The sequence below is a fragment of the Anarrhichthys ocellatus genome, unplaced genomic scaffold, assembly GCF_004355925.1.
Source record: "Anarrhichthys ocellatus isolate YVR2014 unplaced genomic scaffold, GSC_Weel_1.0 scaffold80, whole genome shotgun sequence".
NCBI lineage: Eukaryota > Metazoa > Chordata > Actinopteri > Perciformes > Anarhichadidae > Anarrhichthys > Anarrhichthys ocellatus.
Window position 1 is genome coordinate 484862 of NW_022280110.1, and position 22340 is coordinate 507201.

General features: G+C 40.6%; 2 protein-coding genes across 8 annotated transcripts; both read left to right on the forward strand.

Moving 5' to 3' along the window:
* The first annotated feature begins 4522 nt into the window (after positions 1–4522).
* Positions 4523–15107, forward strand: bbs2 (Bardet-Biedl syndrome 2). 3 transcript variants are annotated; one of them, XM_031874399.1, is made up of 18 exons: positions 4523–4622; positions 5164–5298; positions 5718–5945; positions 7468–7593; positions 7827–7889; positions 8058–8135; positions 8299–8403; positions 8886–8972; positions 9079–9214; positions 9785–9924; positions 10146–10275; positions 10378–10549; positions 10659–10788; positions 10935–11054; positions 11519–11656; positions 11916–12028; positions 12848–12996; positions 13772–15107. In XM_031874399.1, the coding sequence occupies exons 2-18, from the start codon at positions 5182–5184 to the stop codon at positions 13876–13878; spliced, it is 2139 nt and encodes a 712-aa protein (XP_031730259.1). In that variant the 5' UTR covers positions 4523–4622; positions 5164–5181; the 3' UTR covers positions 13879–15107. The 3 variants fall into 3 exon arrangements, with proteins under 3 accessions (XP_031730259.1, XP_031730261.1, XP_031730260.1); XM_031874401.1 differs by having other exon boundaries at positions 4523–4617; XM_031874400.1 differs by lacking the exon at positions 4523–4622 and having other exon boundaries at positions 4643–5298.
* An 862-nt stretch (positions 15108–15969) lies between these two features.
* On the forward strand, positions 15970–21870 carry b3gnt9 (UDP-GlcNAc:betaGal beta-1,3-N-acetylglucosaminyltransferase 9). Of its 5 annotated transcripts, none has more exons than XM_031874317.1 (7): positions 15970–15997; positions 16131–16193; positions 16988–17384; positions 17486–17605; positions 18360–18809; positions 19548–19789; positions 19886–21870. In XM_031874317.1, the coding sequence occupies exons 3-7, from the start codon at positions 17289–17291 to the stop codon at positions 20568–20570; spliced, it is 1593 nt and encodes a 530-aa protein (XP_031730177.1). In that variant the 5' UTR covers positions 15970–15997; positions 16131–16193; positions 16988–17288; the 3' UTR covers positions 20571–21870. The 5 variants fall into 5 exon arrangements, with proteins under 5 accessions (XP_031730177.1, XP_031730182.1, XP_031730178.1 ...); XM_031874322.1 differs by lacking the exon at positions 15970–15997 and having other exon boundaries at positions 16009–16193; positions 19886–20141; positions 20226–21870; XM_031874318.1 differs by lacking the exon at positions 15970–15997 and having other exon boundaries at positions 16009–16193; positions 16988–17043; positions 17149–17384.
* The last annotated feature ends 470 nt before the right edge of the window (positions 21871–22340 follow it).

Here is a 22340-nt window from a genome sequence, read left to right on the forward strand (position 1 = left end):
GTTCCCCGTGATTGACTGAGAGCCTATTCAGTCCCCAGCTGACTAAGATCCCAGACACAAGGACTCACCCTGCAATATTATTTGAAAAGAAGATACCGTTGTAAAAAAGTAAATTTGCATTTTCTTTTTTTAAAACAACGACATTTACTTCACCCATGAATCCTTGTGCAATCATTTTTGCAAGATATTCCTGACTGCAGCTAACAGCCAACTGCAGAGGCCAGTATATTATCATGCCAAGTGTATGGACATTGTTATGAGTGAAAATGGATCGTTTTGTAACTCGACCAAAAAACATGAATCTGTCCATTATTTAAATAGTTCAGTATTGTATGCAAGATAACAGGTATGTTTATGCATGGCAGTGACACTAATGGACATGATCTATTCGCAGTGGTGTATAGTAACGAAGTAGAAATACTTCGTTACTGTACTTAAGTCGTTTTTTTTGGATATCTGTACTTTACTTTACTATTTATATTTCTGTTGACTTTTACTTTTACTTCACTACATTTTGCAAAGAATACTGATACTTTTACTCCGATACATTTCCCCTGAAACCTTCGTTACTCGCTACAAAATCAAATCTATCTTTAGAAACAAAATGAATCATGAGACCAGCGTCGGGGACTGTGGTGGAACACAGACTGCAAGCTAGCAGGTTTGGTGAATCAGTGGTCCTAGCTTGCAAGTTAAATCATTGGTTAATCACGTTAATGCGCAAAACAAGTGCTCTCAAAGCCGCGGCGTTTTGATTCCCAGTGATGCCCAGGATGCTATATGCTATAGCTAGCGGGCAACTACATTAGTAGAATTCCACACAGGACGGGTGGGATGAGGAGAGGTGGATGGGTCAAACAAACACTGGTGTTTCCTCCAGGAGGCCGCAGTTTGTGCCGTGCGTGAAACGAGAAGCCAATGTTGATTTATTTGTGACGTAACTTCCGTACTTAAGCAACGCCACTTCCGTAGATATTTTAACGCAAACCACGATCTTTTCCTAAAACTAACTAAGTAGTTTCATCGCCTAAACCTTAGTTGTTTCCTGTGAAGATGGAAGTTTATTTTGGAAAGACAGTATGCATGTAACAAGAGAAAACAGACTCATGTTGCTGGACTTTTGCAGGAAAAACGCACGAAAAATGAGCAGTAACTTTTCGTAAGATATCAATAAAACCGGGATGAATTTATATCATTGTATAAAGAGAGTGACATGAGAAGATCAATCTCATGTCTGTAAGTTAAATCAGCTATAATCACTCTTTTAAAGTGATTAGTGACTCGTCTAAAACATTTAAAAAAGGAATAACTTCAATAGAATCATTCTATACACTGTAGCTTCTTTACATTATATTAGAATGTAAAGAAGCTACATTCTAATATAATTGTCTTTTGAAGATGAACAGGACATTTTTCAGTCTCAAGTAATGACTGGGTTGTTACTTTCGGTGCTGCTTTAATATTGATCATGTTTTGATATTTGAGTCATTTTGTGGATGATCAGATGGAGTTCTGATGGTAGCAGTCGCCCAATTGCAGATTCAGCTTGAGCAAACCCTTTGCCTATTGTGTTCAAATCAGGCCCAGATGAGTTTACAAGGCAGGTGTCCTTTCTCGAAACACTGACCTGATGCATCAAGTGGATATTTTTTGCTGAACACAATATTTTGCATTTGCCCTCTACATCCTCTAGTCGGAATGAGCATACTTATAAACGCACTGTTACAACTCCTTCATAGTGTCATATTGCTTTTCGGAGAATTATGATGATAAGTTCATAGTAGATGCAAAAGTATACTTATGTACAATATATTATGTTGAACATTGTTGCTCCTGGATGGATCACAGCCAACACAATTATTGTCAACACAGCTCCATGTCCTTGGTCCTGGTGGCCACAGCACTTAAAAGAATAAACTTCATAATTCTCAAAATTCTGACCCTTTGTTTTTTTATTAACAGCATTTACTTGTACTTTTACTTTCAATACTTAAGTACATTTAATATCAGAAAATTACTTTTGATACTTAAGTACAGTAAATATCAGATACTTTAAGACTTTTACTCAAGTAGTATTCTAATAGGTGACTTTTACTTTTACTGGAGTCATTTTCCAGTAAGGTATCTTTACATTTACTCAAGTATGGCTTTTGGGTACTTTATACACCACTGTCTATTTGTGCCCCTTCCATCTGGCAGGAGGCTGCGGTCCATCAGAACCAAGACCTCACACCACACAAACAGTTTCTTCCCGTCCGCAGTCGGGCTCATTAACAAAGCCCGGGTCCCCCACTGACTCTGTCATCCCCAGGACATTTCCTTCTGGTCTCTCCCCTGCACATCCCTGTCTCTTTTATTTAAACACACTCGCCACTTTTAACATTTCACTTATACTTCACTTGTTTTACAGTCCTGTTATCTGTTTTGTTGTGCACTTTATTTTATATTGTATTGTAAATTTTAATATGTTTCTATTTCTTGCACTGTGTTGATTGTTGATAGTTTAATGTTATTGTTTATTGTTAAATGTTACGCACCACCCGCCATGACAAATTCCTTGTAGGTGCAAACTTCCTTGGCAATAAACGGTTCTGATTCTGATTCTGATTCTAATAGGCCATCACTCATTTTTCGTAAATGTCATAACAGTAACCTTTACATTAGAATATAGAGGAGCAAGACAAGTAAACAAGGGTTATTCATTAAGTCATCTAATTTACTACAATGATATAGAAAAATTACTCATCGCATGAGAAAAACAAAGTATGTATAAATAAATATAACTATATCCCCTGAGAGACACAAGTATGGTAACATGTGAATTGGCTTTGTTGTAGCCGTAAGATTGCTGTGAGGGACAGTATAAGATGTCATTCTTAAGTCGTCTTAACTTTAATTACTGATTTATTACATATCACAATATCTCAAATCCAGTTCAAACTGAATGAGCAGCTGCATTAACATCTGTCTCAAAGTTCAGCACAAGACTTAGCAGCAGAGCCTGATGTGCTGCAGAAAGTCACAAAGCTGACACCAAAGAGAATCCCAAAATAATACTAATAGCAATATAGTACTACGCAGTATAAAACCTTATTCTTCAGGCATGCTATCAATATCAAACTAACAAGAGCAATCAGATAACGACAGGGCCATAGTTGTGAATATAGAAATACTCATAAAGACTAAAAGGGACCTCTTTTGTTCAGATAACGGTGATAATACATGGAATACATAAATAACAGAAAAATCATATCTAACACCTTATTTGTAATTCACTGGTTTCACACAACCTTGCACTGTAAAAACAGCGCCATTGTGTGGGCCAACTGTCATCACTGTTCATTGCAACTATAACTTAGGTCTAAATTAGTTCATATTATCCCTCAAAATCAGATCTCAATAAACACAGTTACTGTCTGGATGCCTTCAGGATCAACTGGACTTCAAAGTTTACTAAGAACCTAAATTCAGAAGAGCTATAAAATATTTCATTTAAAAAGAATACAAACCTTGATTTAAAAAAACAAGTAAACTGCATTTAATTCAAAATAATCTGAACTGGCATTTTGTATCACTTCCTCATTAGAGTCATGGTAGGTTGTGTAATTGCAAATTTTCTTCATTATATCTTAAAATCAACACTATGTATTGTATTTCTCAGCTCTTGTCCTTTTAGACACAACATAATGGAACATTTAAATCAGGCTTCAGGTCACGTCACAACAAGGAGTCAGCTCTACTTAAAGTCTTATTTAAATTTATGTTCATGTTATTTTATTACACTGCACTTTGGTCAACTCTGGATGTTTTTAAATGTGCTTTATAAACAAACTGTATTTGATAAGATACATATATAAGTATGACCACTAGAGGGTACTGTTGGACAAGATATGATGTGGAGCATCAAGTTATTATTAAATACAACTTTTGAAAAAATCTACCCGTGGCATTGAAAGAGAAAGCACTTGGTTTGTGACTCCAACTACATCATGGTGAATCATGCTTAGAGGGGCCTGTTTACACATACACCACGTAGCAATGTCTTGTAGAAGAAGGGTAGGGTCACATGTTAAATATAAAATTAAAATAAAAACACGTGTCCCGATCCTATTCTGCACAGAGTGGAGGTGTTAGGTTGAAGGAAGAGACCATCTTGAAGGCAACTATAGTGTAATCGAAAATGCTCTCAGGTTTCATCATGGGAAATGTAGAATCCGATTTTTATATTTTTAAAACCTGAGTATCGCAACTATAGGGAGATGCAACACTAAATCAGTGGAGGACCCACTTAAGGTTGTCTCATTATAACTGCTGAATATATACAGTATTATACACTATTTGGCTTACATACATTTCAAACATGAAAGGGAACTAGTTCGGTGAGGTACAAGTGCCTCAGTAAGTACTGTAACTGAGTTCATGTAACATGAGTCCCATTACATACCACCACGGCTGTCTCACATGGTTGACCAGAATCTTTTATTTTGAAAGCGGTAGAGAGGAAGTAGTCGTTAGCAGGGAATCGACTGTCAACTATCGTTGAGTGGGCGTGCTATCCAGCTAACTATTTATAGCTGGTTAGCTAATTTGAAACAAAATCCAGCAGCTGAAGAGGGGGTAAGGTGAGTTTGTTTGCTCAAATGTACAACGTTACGGTTTCCCAAGTGATCTTCGTTTGTTTTACTATCGTCAACAGATCGAGTGGTTTCCGGCAACATTGAAGCCAGCGATGTTAACGTTAGCCGCTAGCTAGCTAGTTAGGTACTTTGCTAGGCTTGCAAGGCAATGAAGGCAAAAATTGGCGATTTTAATTTCCTGCCAAGGATTAAAATCGTATTTGTGATTGAAACGGATATTACAATTTGTTCTAAAGTCACACGTGGTGACTTTTTGTTGTATAATTGAGATTCTTGAACAGACAGGAGATTAACAGATGAAAAGCTTTAGCGTGCCACTCTTTGTTGCTAGGCAACGGAGTTCTCCGCTGGGTGTCCGATGGTAAAGCCTGTAATTACATTAGTGGAGCAAAAACACGCATCGTCGTGACTTGATCGTATGCACCATGCAACCTATTTAGCTCATGCGCTTGATTTCCCATATTACGAACCGAAAAGAAGATAAATAATAAAGTGCCTCTGTCTGTCTCTTCTGGGCTCTTGTCAGGATATACAGTAGTTCACCATGTTGGTCCCGATATTCACACTGAAGCTCAACCACAAGATTAACCCTCGCATGGTGACTGTTGGGAAGTTTGATGGAGTCCACCCATGCCTTACTGCAGCCACACAGGCTGGAAAGGTGAGGGGAATAAACATGTTCTCTGTTCCCACATAATTTAGTTGAATTCGTAATGAGCAGAAACTGTATTGCATACCATGGCTGCTGCCTGAGTCCATGAACATTCTTCCATCTTTTTATTTTCTACAAATGCCTTTTCGTGGCCTCGTTATAACATTGTGGAAAGCGAGGGACCATATTCTGAACTTTAACTTCCACATTGTTTCTGTGCTGGCCCACTGTACTTGCCTGATATCAGACAGCATTGAGAGGGTGGATTCAAAGGTCTGGACCCAGGCAACAACTTAAAGAGTCCTTCACCACATGTCTCTTAGACTTACGCTCATTACAACACTTTCGATTATAGAATACCTTTCTTACTTTTACTACCAACTCTAAGTCACACACTATATGTTTCCGCCTCTGTTTCTCTCTGTAAGGTTTTTATCCATAACCCTCATGCTCGTGGTCAGAGACCTGTGGCCCACCGCCTCAGCCAGAGCGCACAAGACTCTGACATCTCACTCCTCAACATCAACCAGGCAGTCACATGTCTGACGGCAGGAACGCTGGGACCAAACACCACGGGGGACACGCTGTTGGTGGGATCACAGACCAACCTGCTGGCCTATGATGTCCATGACAATGCTGATATTTTCTACAGAGAGGTGAGTGGAACTGAGAATAGGTGGAGGGAAAACATTTGGTTGAAGTGGTATCTCTCTCCAGGAATGAAGTCTAAGACAATGTAACAATGCAAAGTGTATATTGGTTAAATGCATAGAGGTTACAGGTAGATAAACACAGGTGTGTTGTTGTGTGTGTACGTGTTCCGTTTTTATTGTAAAGAGCTTTGTAACTGTGATTTGAAAGGTGCTTTTTAAGTTTCTTTAGCAACCCAAGACAACACTGACATTAAAGGACTCAAATCCCTGGTATACATATTTGTTTTTAATAGTGACCGGGTGTCAAAAACCATAAAAGATAAGATAATGTATATTTTATCGTCCCACGGGGAAGTTTGTCTCTGGCTCCAAGCCGCTGCATCACACAACACACTTTCCAGCATCACGGTGCAAATACATGCTTATAACACATAACATAGATCATACATGCACTCATGCATAAACATGCTTCATTTCACATGTTGAATGTGAGACAGCGGTTCTTTAAAATAATACTACGTAATAAAAGACAATATTTTCGAATGATAAAATCAGGTGTAATCAAACCAGATAATAAATAACCAAGTTCCAATATTTTAGTCCTCAATAAAATCACATCGTACTACTACTTGTTGCTATATAATATTTTGATGGAGGATGGAATGAATTAATAGAAAGCATTGTTGTTATCATTTTGTAAAAAGGTTGGTAGAGACCCAAGCTATGCATGAGTGTTACATTTGTATTCACGACACACAGGTACTGTTGTGTTGTCCAATCTGGCCCCACGATGTCACTGTTGTCTCACTCTTACTAGAGTACATACAGACACAACAAGGGAAACAGTGTGTTAGTATGTGTTTTCTCTCACAGTAACATGATGGTGTATGAATAGTGCAGAGCAGTATTTTCTTTGACATTTGAGAGTTTTGATGACAGCTGCTGTACCTGAGGCTACTGATGATGAGGGATTTTAAAGCACGATAATGACATGGCTAGCTCAGACAGCATCAACGTTCAAGATACTGTCCCAGTAGCGGTCCCAAGAAAGTTAGGACGGATGAGGGAACCTCATATAATTATCTCAATGGCCTCGACCTTGCTGCTGCTATAAAAAAAGGAAATGTCTGGCCAAATTGCCAAGTTAGTAATAAACCAGATAATCTCACAGGTGTTGCAACATACACAACCATGTTCCAATGATCGCAGGAAAGAGACTGTGATTTGTGATTACTGGGCTTTGGTAGATAGTACAGTACAAACATGAAATATAACATGTTAAGCCAAAATATATCAATGAGTTTTGAATTTAAAAATCTGCCATAGAAAAAAAATCATTGTAAAAATATCATCTCATAACATATTTGCATCTATGCCGTTTCTGTTTCGAACTGAATACTTGAAAAAATGACAACAAGCAGCAGTGCTTTACACTCTGGAGACGAGCCTGGCTGTCGACATGTTGTACAGTACTCCATTTTTAAAGGGCCTTGTGTCCGTTTCCTCTGTGTGTGTGGGGGTGTAGGTGACGGATGGGGCCAACGCTATTGTGTTGGGGCACCTCGGGGACAAACCGAGTCCTCTGGCCATCATTGGAGGGAACTGCGCTTTACAAGGCTTTGACCATGCTGGCAATGACCACTTTTGGACGGTAAGAACATCAAGGCAACATTTTAATATCAGCACAGTCTGTCTTACATTCAAGAAGTTGGTTTCTTTGAATAGCAACGCACAACTTATGAGACAAAGACACCTCACTAAAATGTAACCAGTTTGATTATCAGCACATTTCCATGTGTTAAATCTCTGCAGACCCAGCCAACATGAATAATTCTTTGTCTGAATCAACTAAATAAATGTAATAATGAAGTTTCTTGTTTTTAGGTGACTGGTGATAATGTCAGATCTCTGGTACTATGTGACTTTACTGGCGATGGAAAAAATGAGGTACGTCCTGACGCTGTGTTGATGCTGCGTCTGATCACAGAGCTTTGTCGCACATCTTCCTCCTCGTGTTCTATAGCTCTCTAATTTGAAAATGTTAACAGTTGTGTCTGAACTGTAGACGTGAGTTCAATGAAAGATGAATTCATATTGACGCTATTGTGTTTCCAGCTTCTGGTCGGCTCAGAGGACTTTGACATCAGAGTATTCAAAGAGGACGAGCTTGTGTCTGAGATGAGTGAGAACGAGGTAAACTGATGCAATGTGTTTCACTTTTTTAAAGACTCCCGAGAAAAATATCCATCAAAACTAACAAGTGTGTTGTTGTTTATTTTAAATTAACAGTCGCACAATAACACTTGAAATCACCAGTGCACTGTTACTAGTTTCCCCTCTGTCCTTCTCCCTACAGACAGTAACGTCACTGTGCCATATGCATGACAGCAGGTTTGGCTATGCCCTGGCCAATGGCACTGTGGGAGTTTATGACCGCAGCGCCCGCTACTGGAGGATTAAGGTACCGTAATCATTTATGATAGTGTCGTCTTGGAATAGAGGGGCTAACCTTATTGGAAAAAAATAGGTATTAGCAACCAGTGTTGTAGTCAAGACCACCTAAACCGAGACCAAGTCATGACCAAAAGCCAGAGTGTATCGAGACAGAAACAAGACCAAGACGAGTCTGACTTCAACAAGTAGTCTTGAGACCGGTCTCAAGACCATGACTGCTATAGAGTTCTTCAACACACAGTGTTAATGACAATGGTGGTCTTTGGCACTTGGTGGGTGTCGTTGTCATTGTTTCCATCAGCCTTTCCCTCTGAAAGCCTTAGTTCTGTTTATTCTATGTCTATAGAACAACCCTATCATGTTGTATGTCCTTAATCATTTGATGCTGTTTGAAATTTGAACTGACTGACCCATTAAGGGCCTTTTGACTTTAAATGTAATGTGTCTCCATTTCCTTTTTAAATAATGTGTTTTTCACTCTCCAATCAGTCCAAGAATCACGCAATGAGCATCCATGCCTTTGACCTGAATGCTGACGGGGTGGTGGAGCTTATCACTGGCTGGTCCAATGGAAAGGTCAGCTCACAACCTAGCGGGCCTGGCATTTCACACAAGAAGTCATTCATTTCCACACTGTCTTTAGTTCGTCTTCAGTGTGGATCAGGTTCTCCTTTTATTTCAGATTGATGCTCGTAGTGACCGCACAGGCGAGGTCATTTTTAAAGACAACTTTTCCTCTTCTGTGGCCGGAGTGGTGGAGGGAGATTACAGGTTGGATGGACAGATGCAACTTATCTGCGCCTCCACAGAGGGAGAAGGTATGTTGTCTGCCTGTATGGTTTCTGCCCACGTATGCATGTATGAAGATGTGTTGGAAATGGTTGGATTCAGGCCATCCTCTGTGTCCCTGGATGAATGCTTTTACAAATATCTGTCACTATTTTCTTTTTTGGGAAAAAAAACACAATTTCTTGCTCTGTGTTTGTTAGTGCCCTTTCTTATCAGCACTAATATCCCACTAACTCCCTGCCAACTGTCAGAAGGAGGAGAGTTAGTGTGTGTGTGAGAGTGCAAGTTCACATACTAAGGTAACCCAAATTACTAAATATTGTAGTGCTGTCACCTGATTTCAATGGAGATTTATTAAATTTTATGTGTGGTGCATTTGTGACTCCGATCTATTTGATCTCGTGCAACTAGCAGATCATTATTTCCACTTCCTGAGTAGAGATACCTAAAAACAAATAACCACATTACCATGGGCTTCAACTGTACCTTAAGCTTAATTCAGACATAGCATACAAACATGCTGAACATGGTTTGGGAGATCTGACCATTTAGGCTTGGATAAGAATGTCATCAGTGTTGTAAATGTGTGTATCTTGTAGTCCGTGGTTATCTGCCAGCCAGTAAAGACCTTAAAGGAAATCTCATGGACTCCAGTGCTGAACAAGACCTCATTAGAGACCTCAGCCAACGCAGACAGAATCTGCTGCTGGAGCTACGCAACTATGAAGAGAATGCCAAGGTACATTTCTATATTATCGTACAAGCACAGAGATGAGTAAAATCCCCTTTTCACATTTTTTTTTTTCCCTTTATCGTTTCATTTTTGTCATAATTCTCTGCATCGCTGTTTGTTTCAGAGATAGCAGACTTCACACAGGATAATCACAGGATTCTTAATTGACATGTGGCTGTATATTATTTTATATGCTAACATCCACAGAAACTGTGCTGTTGTTTCAGGGTGTGTCAGAGACAAACAGTGGAGTGGGTGTCATACCAGCCAACACTCAGCTCCAGACAGCGCTGTCAGTGAGGCCTGCTACAGAGGCTCAGAAAGCTCATGTAGAGCTCAGCATTTCAACACCAAATGGTAGAGTGTATTAGCACTTAGGCTGAGAATTTCAAGCACGTCAAGGACAGGGCAAATACTCTATAGTCCAAAGTCCCTGAATCTCTCCTTTATCTTCTCTAGAAACCATCATTCGTGCAGTGCTAATCTTCGCAGAGGGGATATTTGAGGGGGAGAGTCACGTTGTGCACCCCAGCGCTCAGAACCTCTCAGGCTGTGTCCGCGTGCCCATTGTCCCCCCAAAGGATATACCAGTAGATCTGCACATCAAAGCCTTTGTTGGAGGGAAAACTAGGTAGGATGTGTGAGTAAGTAAAGTACGTGTGCTGTCGTGTATTAATTGCATTTTTCTTACCATGTAATTAACCACCTTCTCTGCACTTCATTCTTTTTGTCTTCTCCAGCACCCAATTCCATGTGTTTGAAATCACTCGTCAGCTGCCTCGTTTCTCCATGTATGACATCACAGTTGACTCCTCAGCTGCTCCGCCCACTGGAAGGGTCACCTTCAGCATCAACGACCGACCACAGAGGGTAGGCTGATCAGTCCCACAGCATGTCCAAGGCAATAACATCCCAACATATGTTTGCTAATTACAATCTTATATTAATGTATGCAATTGTTTACATCTGTGTGTGTGTGTGTGTGTGTGTGTGTGTGTGTGTGTGTGTGTGTGTAGGTGGTGATGTGGCTGAATCAGAACTTCTTGCTTCCAGAAGGAGTAGACAGCCCCGACATCACATTTAATTCTCTAAGAGGAGGGGGACTGTTGTCCATCAGTATGGCCACCAATGGACAGGTACAAACACACAACAACAACTATACGTTTAGCCATATCACTCTTACACATTACACTTTTGTGCACTTTTTTCTGCAAGTTTTAACATTACATCAACAAGAGAATCAAGTGCTTGAGTTTTGTAGCTCAAAACATAAACATTGAAACATGAAATCACTGTGATTTGTTATTACCAACAACATCAATATGACTTGTTTATTTATATTGTACAAAGTCAATTTAATTACATTCAATTAATTACATTAGTGATTTAAAAGACAAAGGCTTTGTGTTGTGCATACTTTGTTTTGGGTTTTTGCTCATAAAGGGAAAATTGTGACCGTATAAATCATGAGTTCTTACCTTGCCAAGAGTGAGCAAAAACATTGAGGTTCATTTGCATGAAGTTACAATAGCTACTGACATTTCCTTTTTAAAATAAGCTAAAATCAGATGCTTAGTTAATCCTTAATTTGCCCAATCAGATCACTCTGAGAACCGATGACATTGACCTGGCAGGAGATCTGATCCAATCACTTGCCTCCTTCCTGGCAATAGAGGAATTGTCAGCAGAAGCAGACTTCCCCGGATACTTTGAGGAGCTACACACCACACTCACTGAGGTCTGGCTCTAATGACATTGAAACCTCTACTGTCAAAAACATTTCATGTTGTATATTCCACTAGTATTCCAAGACATACCTTCCATCCATCCCCACATGTACATTGACCTGTACATGTGCATTGTGACTACAACTTTGTGTAAAAGGCTTGTCAGGGCTGAGAGAAGTCAGGGAGCTCATGAGAAATTAAATCTTTATTTGTCAGCAGAGAGAATGTAGCTGTTGCTTTCATAATGAGTCTTAAATATCTGCGATGCAGGTGGATGAGTTCCACTCCGTCCATCAGAAGTTAACTGCAGCCATGGCCGACCACTCCAACTACATCAGGAACATGCTGGTGCAAGCAGAGGATGCTCGCCTTATGGGTGAAATGTGAGTAACCACGACAGACGTGCAGCAAATTGAACTGGTCCCATTTATAATCATTGTCAAATACTAAATGTGATGTATGATTTCTTTAGGAAACATATTGACGTTGATAACGTTTTTTTATGGTTGCATGCAATTTAGGTCAGCCACTTCCAGAGCTGTGGTATTGTGCATGCTTGTTTAAAGCCAGCAAAGAGAAAAAGCCATCAGCAGACCCTCACCTTCCACCAGCGTTGCAACAATAGAAAGGCTTAGTTTCCCTTAAATGTTACCATGACAATTCAAAATGTCTGCTGGGAAAAAGGTCAACTGTAGTGCAAACACTCTTTACTAGTGTTTTCTGAAACAAAAGAACAATTGTATCAAAAACATGAAGAACAAATACACAGTTGCTGATTAATTAGGTACACCTAGCTAAAAGTAGTACAGTCTAATACAACAGTCCTACATTACATCCTTCATGAATGTTGATACAACTTCATGGACATTTTGGAGGCTGCAGTTTGTGGTGCTGTTGTAATGAAAGGTGCTTCTAATACTTAAAGCACCCTCATTGATATAAATGGGACAGACAAAATATTAGAAATGCCTTTTAGTATAATACTTTACAAATCCAACTGCACCACAAAACTTCAGAGTGAGCCCCAAATTGAATCAACACCTCTCTAAGACAGTTTCAACAAAAACTTGTAACTGAGTGTATATTTCAGCGTATATATATTGATAATACTGCTATAAGATCTTTTCTTTTTAACCACAGGACTGTTTCTCTTCCTCTTCTCCCCGTACGCTCTCTCTGATTTTCTCCCTCGCTCTCTGCAGGACAACTATGAAGAAGCGTTACAGAGAGCTGTACGATCTAAACAGGGATCTGGTCAACGAGTATAAAATCCGCTCTAACAACCACAATGCATTACTTGCCTGCCTCAAGTCTGTCAACCAGGCCATACAGCGGGCTGGTAGACTCCGAGGTAGGCCACTGTGCGTGCGTGCGTGCGTGCGTGCGTGCGTGCGTGCGTGCGTGTGTGCGTGTGTGTACATATGTATGACACACTGTAACAACCACAATTCCTGAACAACTGCATGTGGGCTGAGTCAAGCCTATGTACAATCAATATTATTGTACCTGGGTAGGTTTTTGGATGTAGTGCATACGTGTTGCTGGTCCAGATGTTGGTTCTTTCTAGTGTTGATTGGACATATTCAACGCTTTGCTGATGTCGGTGAGGGACTACAAATGCTTTGCGGAGTACTTGAGTCCGGCTCACCTTAGATACCAGACTGGAAACCCTCTGTTTCAGTGTCTCCTATAGCTTCTTTTTTTTTTGGAAGCATGCAAGATGTAGCATATCGGGGATGAGGAGAGTTTTGACTTTTCAGGGAAACAACACTCACGACCAAAACACCAAGCATCCCTTGACAAGCACATTTCTGCATCTCAGTCAGGACACTGAGCAGTCAAAACGGTGGTATTTATGTTGTTCATGGCAGTGATGCAACATCAAAAGCCCACTGCACATACAGTATACATATGTATGTATTCATCAATAATATCAGAGTATATAGAGGAATCCTTAATAAGAAGACTAAACAGCCATTTCAATACTGATTTCACTATCAAATGTCAGTGAACAAAGCTCAGAAGCTTAAAAGCATTTATGTCATCCTCTATGTGTCGTTACAAGTCGCATACCTGTCTTGTCTCCTCATATTAATCTGTCTGTCGCTCTTCCTCCTTACCTCCAGTCGGTAAACCCAAGAACCAAGTGATCTCTGCCTGCCGAGACGCCATCAAGAGCAATAACATCAACGCACTCTTCAGGATCATGAAAGCTGGCACTGCATCCTCCTGAGGGTGGAAGGGGTGGTGGTTTAGGAATGGACAAATAGATTGAAAGTGCAAGCACACCGCAGAACTACTCGGCAATGTAATGTTGAGCTTGACCTATTTCAAGCATGGCACCAGCAAGGATTTCCCCCCAGAATGATGAGACGAGGACACGAGAAGGGACGCAGTTTGTAGCCTTAATCTATCTTTTTGCCTGGCAGCAACATTTGGTACGAGCTCCATAATACCTTTTTACTGTCTGTGAAGACTTGAAATTCTCCTAGCTCACAGAGATAAAATGCTGACTACAGGCTTAGTGCGCTTGAAGGAGCTTGATTTAGTGCAGTTAAAGCTTAGCTAGATAGTTTGGAGAGTTCAGCTGGAGCAAAAGAGGTAGTGGAGTGCTTCCCTCGGACTGTTTCTCAGAAGCAATGGAAGAAAGATATTCAATGATGCTTCAGAGAAATTAGTTTTAATGCATTAATCTGACTGCTGTCTGAAACTCATGCAAAACAAAAGTCTTTTCTTCAGTTCTACTCTCGCATACACTGTCTGACAGCATCAGTAGAGTTAAGTGTAATGCCCTTTGAATGTGGACGTTTTCCAGGTAGCGTTGCGCATTTCTCATGAAAACGTTTAAACTTCAGGAAAGAATGCATTTCCACTAAAACACGAGGGTTTGTAGGAAAATGAGTATCTGCTGGATCGGCAGCCTGAATGTTTGATTCAGCTGACACAGTGATGTTTAGAGAGAGCACAGCTGGGGCAAGACGGAGAGCAGCTTCATTGAAATCACTGGTGGCCCTTATGGTTCTGTGTGTTGTGCAAGAAAACTATTTTAAATGAACGGATGTCAGAGGACCAGCGCTGTGTGTTTCACTTGTTTACCTTTTGTAGATTGTACACAGAGATTGTAAATGTATAATTGTGTGTGTGGCAGAAACTATTATTAAATAAACTTTTGTTTTAAAAGTATGTACGTATTTGCTATCTTTGGAAACGTTGTGATCTCTGCTAGAATTTAAGGTACGGTTCAGCAGGTTTGAACAAAGTTTGGCTGCAGGGCATGAAATTTAAATAAGTGACCCACCAAGTGGTCGTTGCTTGTATAACAACAGGAAAGAATTGAGAGGGAAAATTATAATTAATTGGAAAAATGGGGCTTCCCATTTTTTAACATACATGTAAACTATGCTGCATATTTCCAGGGGTCTTCCATTTTATTTTAACTATGTATTCGTCAGTTAAGCTGTACCATCCACACACTACATCCAGCACTAAGGACTCTGCTTTTCCAACCTCAACTTTCCTACTTTTGGTATAGTTCTGATTGGATGCACACATGTTCCCTCACGCGCTGTATTCTACAGGCGCTACATATGGTTCAGTAAAGACCCAGTCTAGAGTCGTAAATTACTGCTGCTCGTGCTGTGTCTCTGCCTGAGTGTGCTCTCCCATATGACTGGGTAGCTTGGCCTAGTATGAAATATTTAGCTGGCCTTGATCCCTGACTTCCTTGTAGACTCAAACTAGGAAAAGACATGACTAATTATCATAACTTTAGAGATCCACACTCTGCACTTTTATTTAGTCCTCTCGTCTATTTCTCCCTTTGTCCTCCCTTGTTGCTGTGTTGGCATCTGGCTTGAGGTCGCTCTGGCCTTGTTTAAGTCACGTGGTCAGGCTAAAGGATGATGGTGTTGCGTTCAGGTTCTCCTGGTTGGCTTGTTCATCTGACGACTGGCTCTTAAATTCCAAGACATTCTGATAACCTACTTTGGACAGACTTTATATAGTTGTATAGCCTCTTCTTGTTGTCTCTTTGTTTAGGATGTTTTTGTATTTGTTTTTTTGTCTGTGGATGTTTTGCCGTTTTTTTGTAGTAATTAAGGTCTCATTACGGTCATTTTGTCTCTCGATTAAAAAAAAGACAATACAACCTAAAACTGACAACAAGCAGTGCTAATTATTTCGTGATTAGTTGATTCTACACCAAGAAAGTCATTTATTATATTATTATTAAAAAATTAGTTTATAATTGTCTACACTTGCAGTTATTTCGTTGACAGTAAATATATGAATATTCCCTACAGTACTTTAAGGCAACTATGAGCGCAGCCAGCGGCTGACGGGCTCAAAGCCAGGTAACATTTCTAACCTCCCTTCTACACACACACACACACACACACACACACACACACGCATGAATACAGTCGCTCATCTTCTCTCATCGGGTGTTTGTCTTTGAAATCATTCTTTTTGTGCGTCGGTGCGCAGAGTGGAGGCTGTGGTGCAGTTGCACAGATGTTTTCAGTTCGACGTCGTCCTCCGTCTCGTCTGGTAAGTTTGAATGACTTTCATGGATCGGGGAACATTTCACAACAATTGTAATTATAAAACCAGGCAGACTTCTGGTTGCTACTGTAAAACATGCGGCATATAGTCCTATTTGTCGAGAAATTATAGGGGAGAAGTTTTGCGACGCTGTTGGTCATGCTTGTGTGGAATTTGCGCTCTAAAATAAATAGCTGAGATTAGACAGTCGTTAACAGTGGTTATAACATGATGTCTGCCAATGGTATGAACGTTTGGACACAGTGTTCTTAGACAGAGTTGGTACCCTTATGCTCACTTACATAAGACACGGACCCTCCCCCTTCTGAACGGAGTTATGAATAATGGGAATCAAGAAAATACTTTCTGCTATTTATCAGCCAACAATAACTTCTTGGATTATTTTATTATTATTTGTTTTGTCCTGGTTACTACTTCGAGGTCATGTGAAGCAGGTTATGTTCGGAGCTCAGAATTCAGTCACATTTAGCCAGTTTAAACTAGATGCCAGGACACCCTGTGACATACAAATGACAAAAAAACATCTTACTGAAAAATAAGAGATGATCGGCTATATACAGTATATTTCTCTAGTGCGTCAAAAATAATCTGCTGATTGATATCATTGGCAAACGAGGCTCATTTATTGTATGAAACAAGATGAGAGAGAGTTTCACACTAACTTCCAGGACAGCACATCGTCCTTAGAGCAGACAAATGGGGGAAGGGACAAGTAACAATATGTTCTATGCAACAGGGATCATCAAAGTCTATGGAAATGTGTTCTTGTTGTTGTCCAGGATGCCCCCACCCTTGGGTGCCTGAGGAGAAGGGGAGGATGGAGCCAGACAAGATGGTGATATTAGTTTTTACAGACAAACTGTGAAGTTTGAGGTGATGTTTAGCGATGCAGCAGGGAACAGGAAGAAAAATCACCACATCTTCTCCTCGAATTCTGCAGAGTTTCCCGCAAACCCAAGTCTGGTCTGTATCAGTCTCCACTGCTGTCTGCAAAGCAGTATGAACTGCGCCAGCCCCATTCCACTGCATACCCGTTCAATACTTAACTGAAGTCAGCGTCTTCAGAAGGAACCAAGGAAGATGGGGACAATCAGGAGAATCCTCCATGTCAAGGGAGATGTGCTGTGCACGATGCTGCTACTGGTGCTATTCTCTCTGCTGCTCTATGCCCATCAGGTAAGGATAGAACCAATCACAGCATATGAAGGGGTATAGTTAAAAAAAGTACTTAAGTATTTAAAATCACATGTCCAATCAAATCCCATCCATGTTTCCAGGTTGTGCTCTCCTCTGGGTGGGACAGACCTGTGTGGAAGCTGGAGATCCATGGCTCTACCAGCTCCAGCAGGACATTGCTTGGCGCTAGCAAAGCCAAAGCAGGCCAGGAGTCTCCCGGGGTATGAGCTGATCTGGTTCAAGTTATAAATGTGTGTGCCTGTTTGCATGTAGGTATCAGAATCCAAGTATCTTCATCATGTAAAATGGATAAAATGATAATGGGTGCACTAAAAGATAAGACTTCATATCACCAAACAGCAGACAGGCAAATTAAGCAACTAGTCTGGCAGAGGGTAGTTGCTGTTAGAAAGAAAGTGTTGCATTAGCAGGTGAAGGCGATGAGGACTGTGATGGATGATGTGTGTAGGAAGAATCCTGTGACAAAGGACTGATTGTGATGTGCTGACCTGAAGGTGCTGCAAGAAGGTCATCATTTGTTAGTCTTGTCCTCATTTATAAGATTAGGGAAGTTCACATCCCACATGCGATGCTCTTTGTGCTCACAGAGCATGTGGAGACATTTTCACAGTGTCTACTGCTGAGCTGAAATTCACAACCAGTGTGAGAGCACTGCACAGTATGTGCTGTGTGAATACACATACTGCATATGTAGAGTGCATCAATGTATGTACACACAGTATGTTTGCATTTATGTTTGCGTGAATGACCATCTGTACTGATCCACAGATGGTCCAACACAACCTAGAAGAGATAAACATGAAGCAGTACGAACAGAAATTATGATGCTCGTTTTCAATGTCATTTTAGATTTTTAGTTTTTATACTTCTTTTGCACATACAACTTTAAGATCGCATGATCTTGCTATAGAAAATGTCCTCCAACTTCTGTCTCACATCATTTTTCCTAATTAGCAGATCCCATCCAGCCCTTCAGAGACACAGCTGCCTCCGTGCAAACCCCAGTCCAAGTCCAAACCTCCTCTGTCCAAGTCCAAACCTCCTCTGTCCAAGTTGAAACCTCCTCTGTCCAAGTTGAAACCTCCTCAGCTCAAGTCCAAACCTCCGCAGCCCAAGTCCAAACATCAGGTCAAATCTAAGGGGAAATCCAAGTCTCAACGGAAAAATGCTGTCCCAACTAAGACCATTGGCAAGCCCCTGCCTACGTTGCCACCATTTGACTTTGAGGGCTATCTGAGAGAAAAGGACAACAGAAACTTTAAGCTGCTCATAGACCAGCCAGAGAAATGTCACATTGGAGGAGCAGAGGAGGAAGCAGGAGAAGGAGGAAGTAAAGGGTCTACCACTGCTCCCTACATGCTCATTGCGGTGAAATCTATCCCTGCAGATTTTGATAAACGTCAGGTAAAATAAGACATGTTGTATGTTGGACAAAAAAAAAAAAAAAAAATTTGTAAATGGTAAAATGTGCTGTGAATCAGTACAGAAGTTAGGCTGTATTTTTCACACAAGCTATTTTGTGTATGAAAGCTTGTTGCTTTTGTTTTCTTTGCTATTTGGTTCACTCTCACTGTTCTCAGTGTAGTTCATAACAGCAGCCAGCAGCTGTTTTCTGTTAAACAGTTCTGATAAACCCACTGTACTCTACCTGCACAGCACTAATCTGCAGATGGATCGAGTTAGCATCTAGCTGGTGAACACAGTGGAGCATTTAGCAGCTAAAGAGCCCGATATTTCCTTCAGGAGTTGGTGGAGACTAAAACTAGAGATAAGAGTAGAGTAAATATTGGACTTACATTTGACAAGTAGACATGTGGGTAAAAAAAATCAATTAATACAAGTTCAATCTCAGAAACCATCTGCTTTCTGACGACGCTTCCTATGGCCAATATTTTCAGGGTTCCAGTGTGGCCAGCAGACATTATGCAGGTATCTCTCCAAACTGAGGTTGTTTTAACAGATCACTGGCATACAAGCCCCATATGCTGCCAGTGCTGCTGATGAGTCTAGCTGTTGCCATTTTACTGGTGACACTCTGCCAAATGTCACACGATTAACACACATTTAACCTAACGTTGTATTAACTTAATTCTTTCTTCTCAACAAAATAATCTTTTCCTTTCTGCACTTAATTAATTTTAGGTGGTACGTCGGACCTGGGGTAAAGAGGGACTTTTTCAAAATGGTGTGTCCATCCGGACTGTTTTCCTGCTGGGGGTTCCCAGGAATCGGACTGCTCTGCCTCTTTGGGATCGGCTCATGACCTACGAGAGTCAAACCTTTGGAGATATCCTGCTTTGGGACTTTGAAGACACCTTCTTCAACCTGACGCTGAAGGAAACACATTTTCTGAAATGGGTTAACAGCAGCTGTCCTCATGTCAAGTCAGTGTTTACAAGCCTAAATCAAGAGTCTATCTGATTCTTAGCCTTTTTGTGACTCCTATCTGATTGCTTTTCCTATTATCTCTTTTCATACAGATTCATCTTCAAGGGCGATGCTGATGTGTATGTTAATGTGGAGAATATATTGGAGATGCTGCAAGGTCAAAAGCCAGACAAGGATCTGTTTGTTGGTGATATTATTATCCATGCTAAACCAATTCGGCGGCGCAATTCCAAATACTATGTGCCAGAGTTTGTTTATGGAGGGGGTTTGTACCCGAATTACGCTGGGGGAGGAGGGTTTGTCATGTCGGGACATACGGCTCGGAGACTTAGCTCTGCCTGTCAACAGGTACGTCAAAGTTTGACAGTTTTAATATTTTTGTATGTCTGTTTTTACAATTTTTTGATTCACAATGTTTTTATTCACTTCCAGGTGGAGTTGTTCCCCATTGATGATGTCTTTCTAGGAATGTGCCTCCAGCTGATCGGCGTCAAACCATCACGCCACCAGGGCTTTCGGACCTTCGGAATTACCCGGCCATCTGCAGCACCCCACCTTCAGACGTTTGACCCCTGTTTTTACAGGGAACTCATGGTTGTTCACAGCCTCAGTGTTCCTCAGATCTGGCTTATGTGGAACCTCCTGCACGACCCCAGACTGAGCTGCCACAACAGGACTAGCCAGACATCCTTGCCCTTTAAGTGGAAGGATAAGATGGGTGAAAAGGTGGGAGAAGAGAAGGACTATGGTCAGAAACAGGTGTTTATTACGCATTAGCGACTCCCTGCAGGGCCGATTTGGGATCTGCAAGAGCCCCTAGTAAGGACGAAATGGTTAAAAAGCAGGATTATGGCCAACATGAAAGGCTTGAGGTGACTTCAAAAGCACAGTTGAGTCATATGGGACTTTATCCAAGATGGTAGATCATCTTTGGGGAAATGAATTGGCAAAGGTCTAATGTGCTTCAGATTTTTCAGTAAGGGAAGAGAAGAGAATTTGGGCTTTTGCCACCCAAGCCCATCTGTGTGATCACACAGTGAACAAGCATGCAGCAAGACCTTGATTTACATAGATTTTGAGAAGACTATTGAATGTGTAATCTTCAGAATGTATTGTGTTATAATTGTTTACACAGAGACACAGTAAGAGCCACGAGGACAACTTAACTGACGTGTGGTTAGCTGGTTTAACCCCATCCAAGCGTGAAAGCATCTGTGTTACTGAGACCTCAGCATTAGTATAATATACTGACTCACATCGGACTGCGTAGACAGCCAGGACTGGTGACGGCTGTGTGTACTGGGGGAGTGGAAAGACAGTAGAGACTTTTTTGTGTTTTCACCGTGATCACAGAATCACTGGCAGAGATGTTCTTCACTCCATGGAGCCGGATGCAGGCACAAATCGACAGTTAGATTACCTGTTCCCTGGAGGAACAACAAATGAAGCCTAAATACAAACCAGCTGGGACACACAGACAAAACCTTGATCTAATGTTTGCTGAATTTTTGAGTCAAGTATGTGTACTTCCATGTGAACGCTATTATTGAATACTATAATAACTTGATTTGTTTTGTGTAATTGTGTGTTTTTCGTTAAAACTCTTTGTCATTTCAAAAGCAAAACATGTGCACAGAACTAGACGGATCAACATGGATCACATTTGTGTGTCTTCTAGTGCGATTGTTCGACTTGCTCACGTGGTCTGGACTTCAGCTGGTGCCCTTTTTGCTATGCAGTTGCGTGGCTCTCCAGGCTGAAATATCTCAACAAGTATCAGATGGATTTCCATGAAATTTAGTACAGACATTCACTGAGCTAATATGGCAACATTAAATTCAACAAATTAGCACTGAATGCAAGAGAATGTTCTTATTGATATAATAACTTGGCAACTGTTTGCTCTTGTAAACATCATGTCCGAAATATAGCAATTGAATTGTATGTAGCCTACATTCAAGAAAAAAAAATCACGAGTGATATGAAGGTGAAAGAAAGAAATGTGCCTTTCGAGGCACAACACAAACTGTGAATGACAAAGTTTGAATGCGCACCGGATCATTTTGAATAAACACAACTTTTGAATACAAAAAGGAACTGTTACATTTGTCCCGCCATGGGTTGAGATTATTCCAGCTGTGTGCGTCACGTGTCTTTGTTACATTACTGGTGCCTAAAGTCGTCCTCAATGGATGCACCGGACTTCTTTCAACATGCTATGCAGTGACGTTTTTCTAAACTATATGAAGATTTTTTTTTTTGACATAATATAGGATGTCAAAAAAAGTAATAAGTCATAGTATAGTAACTATACTATGACTTATTACTTTTTTCGACATACTATGACTTTAATTATTTTTTTCAACATATATATTATGACATATTTTTCGATGTTGACTTTAACGTATTGTGCTCTTTTTTCGACGTACTAGTCTATGAATTTTTTTTGACATACTATACTATCACTTTTTCCCCCAAGATAGGATCAAACTCATCACATCACAGAAGCCACTGTTAAAAACGGTGGTAACTGAGCTGCCAAGTGCA

Bases quoted from the DNA above. Each gene is read 5' to 3' on its own strand.
- b3gnt9 (XM_031874317.1), top strand. From the start codon at position 17,289: ATGGGGACAATCAGGAGAATCCTCCATGTCAAGGGAGATGTGCTGTGC. The intron at 17,385-17,485 runs GTAAGGATAGAA...CCATGTTTCCAG, and splicing joins TGCTGCTCTATGCCCATCAG to GTTGTGCTCTCCTCTGGGTG. The intron at 17,606-18,359 runs GTATGAGCTGAT...TTTCCTAATTAG, and splicing joins CAGGCCAGGAGTCTCCCGGG to CAGATCCCATCCAGCCCTTC.
- bbs2 (XM_031874399.1), top strand. From the start codon at position 5,182: ATGTTGGTCCCGATATTCACACTGAAGCTCAACCACAAGATTAACCCT. The intron at 8,136-8,298 runs GTAAACTGATGC...TTCTCCCTACAG, and splicing joins CTGAGATGAGTGAGAACGAG to ACAGTAACGTCACTGTGCCA. The intron at 10,276-10,377 runs GTAGAGTGTATT...TATCTTCTCTAG, and splicing joins CAGCATTTCAACACCAAATG to AAACCATCATTCGTGCAGTG.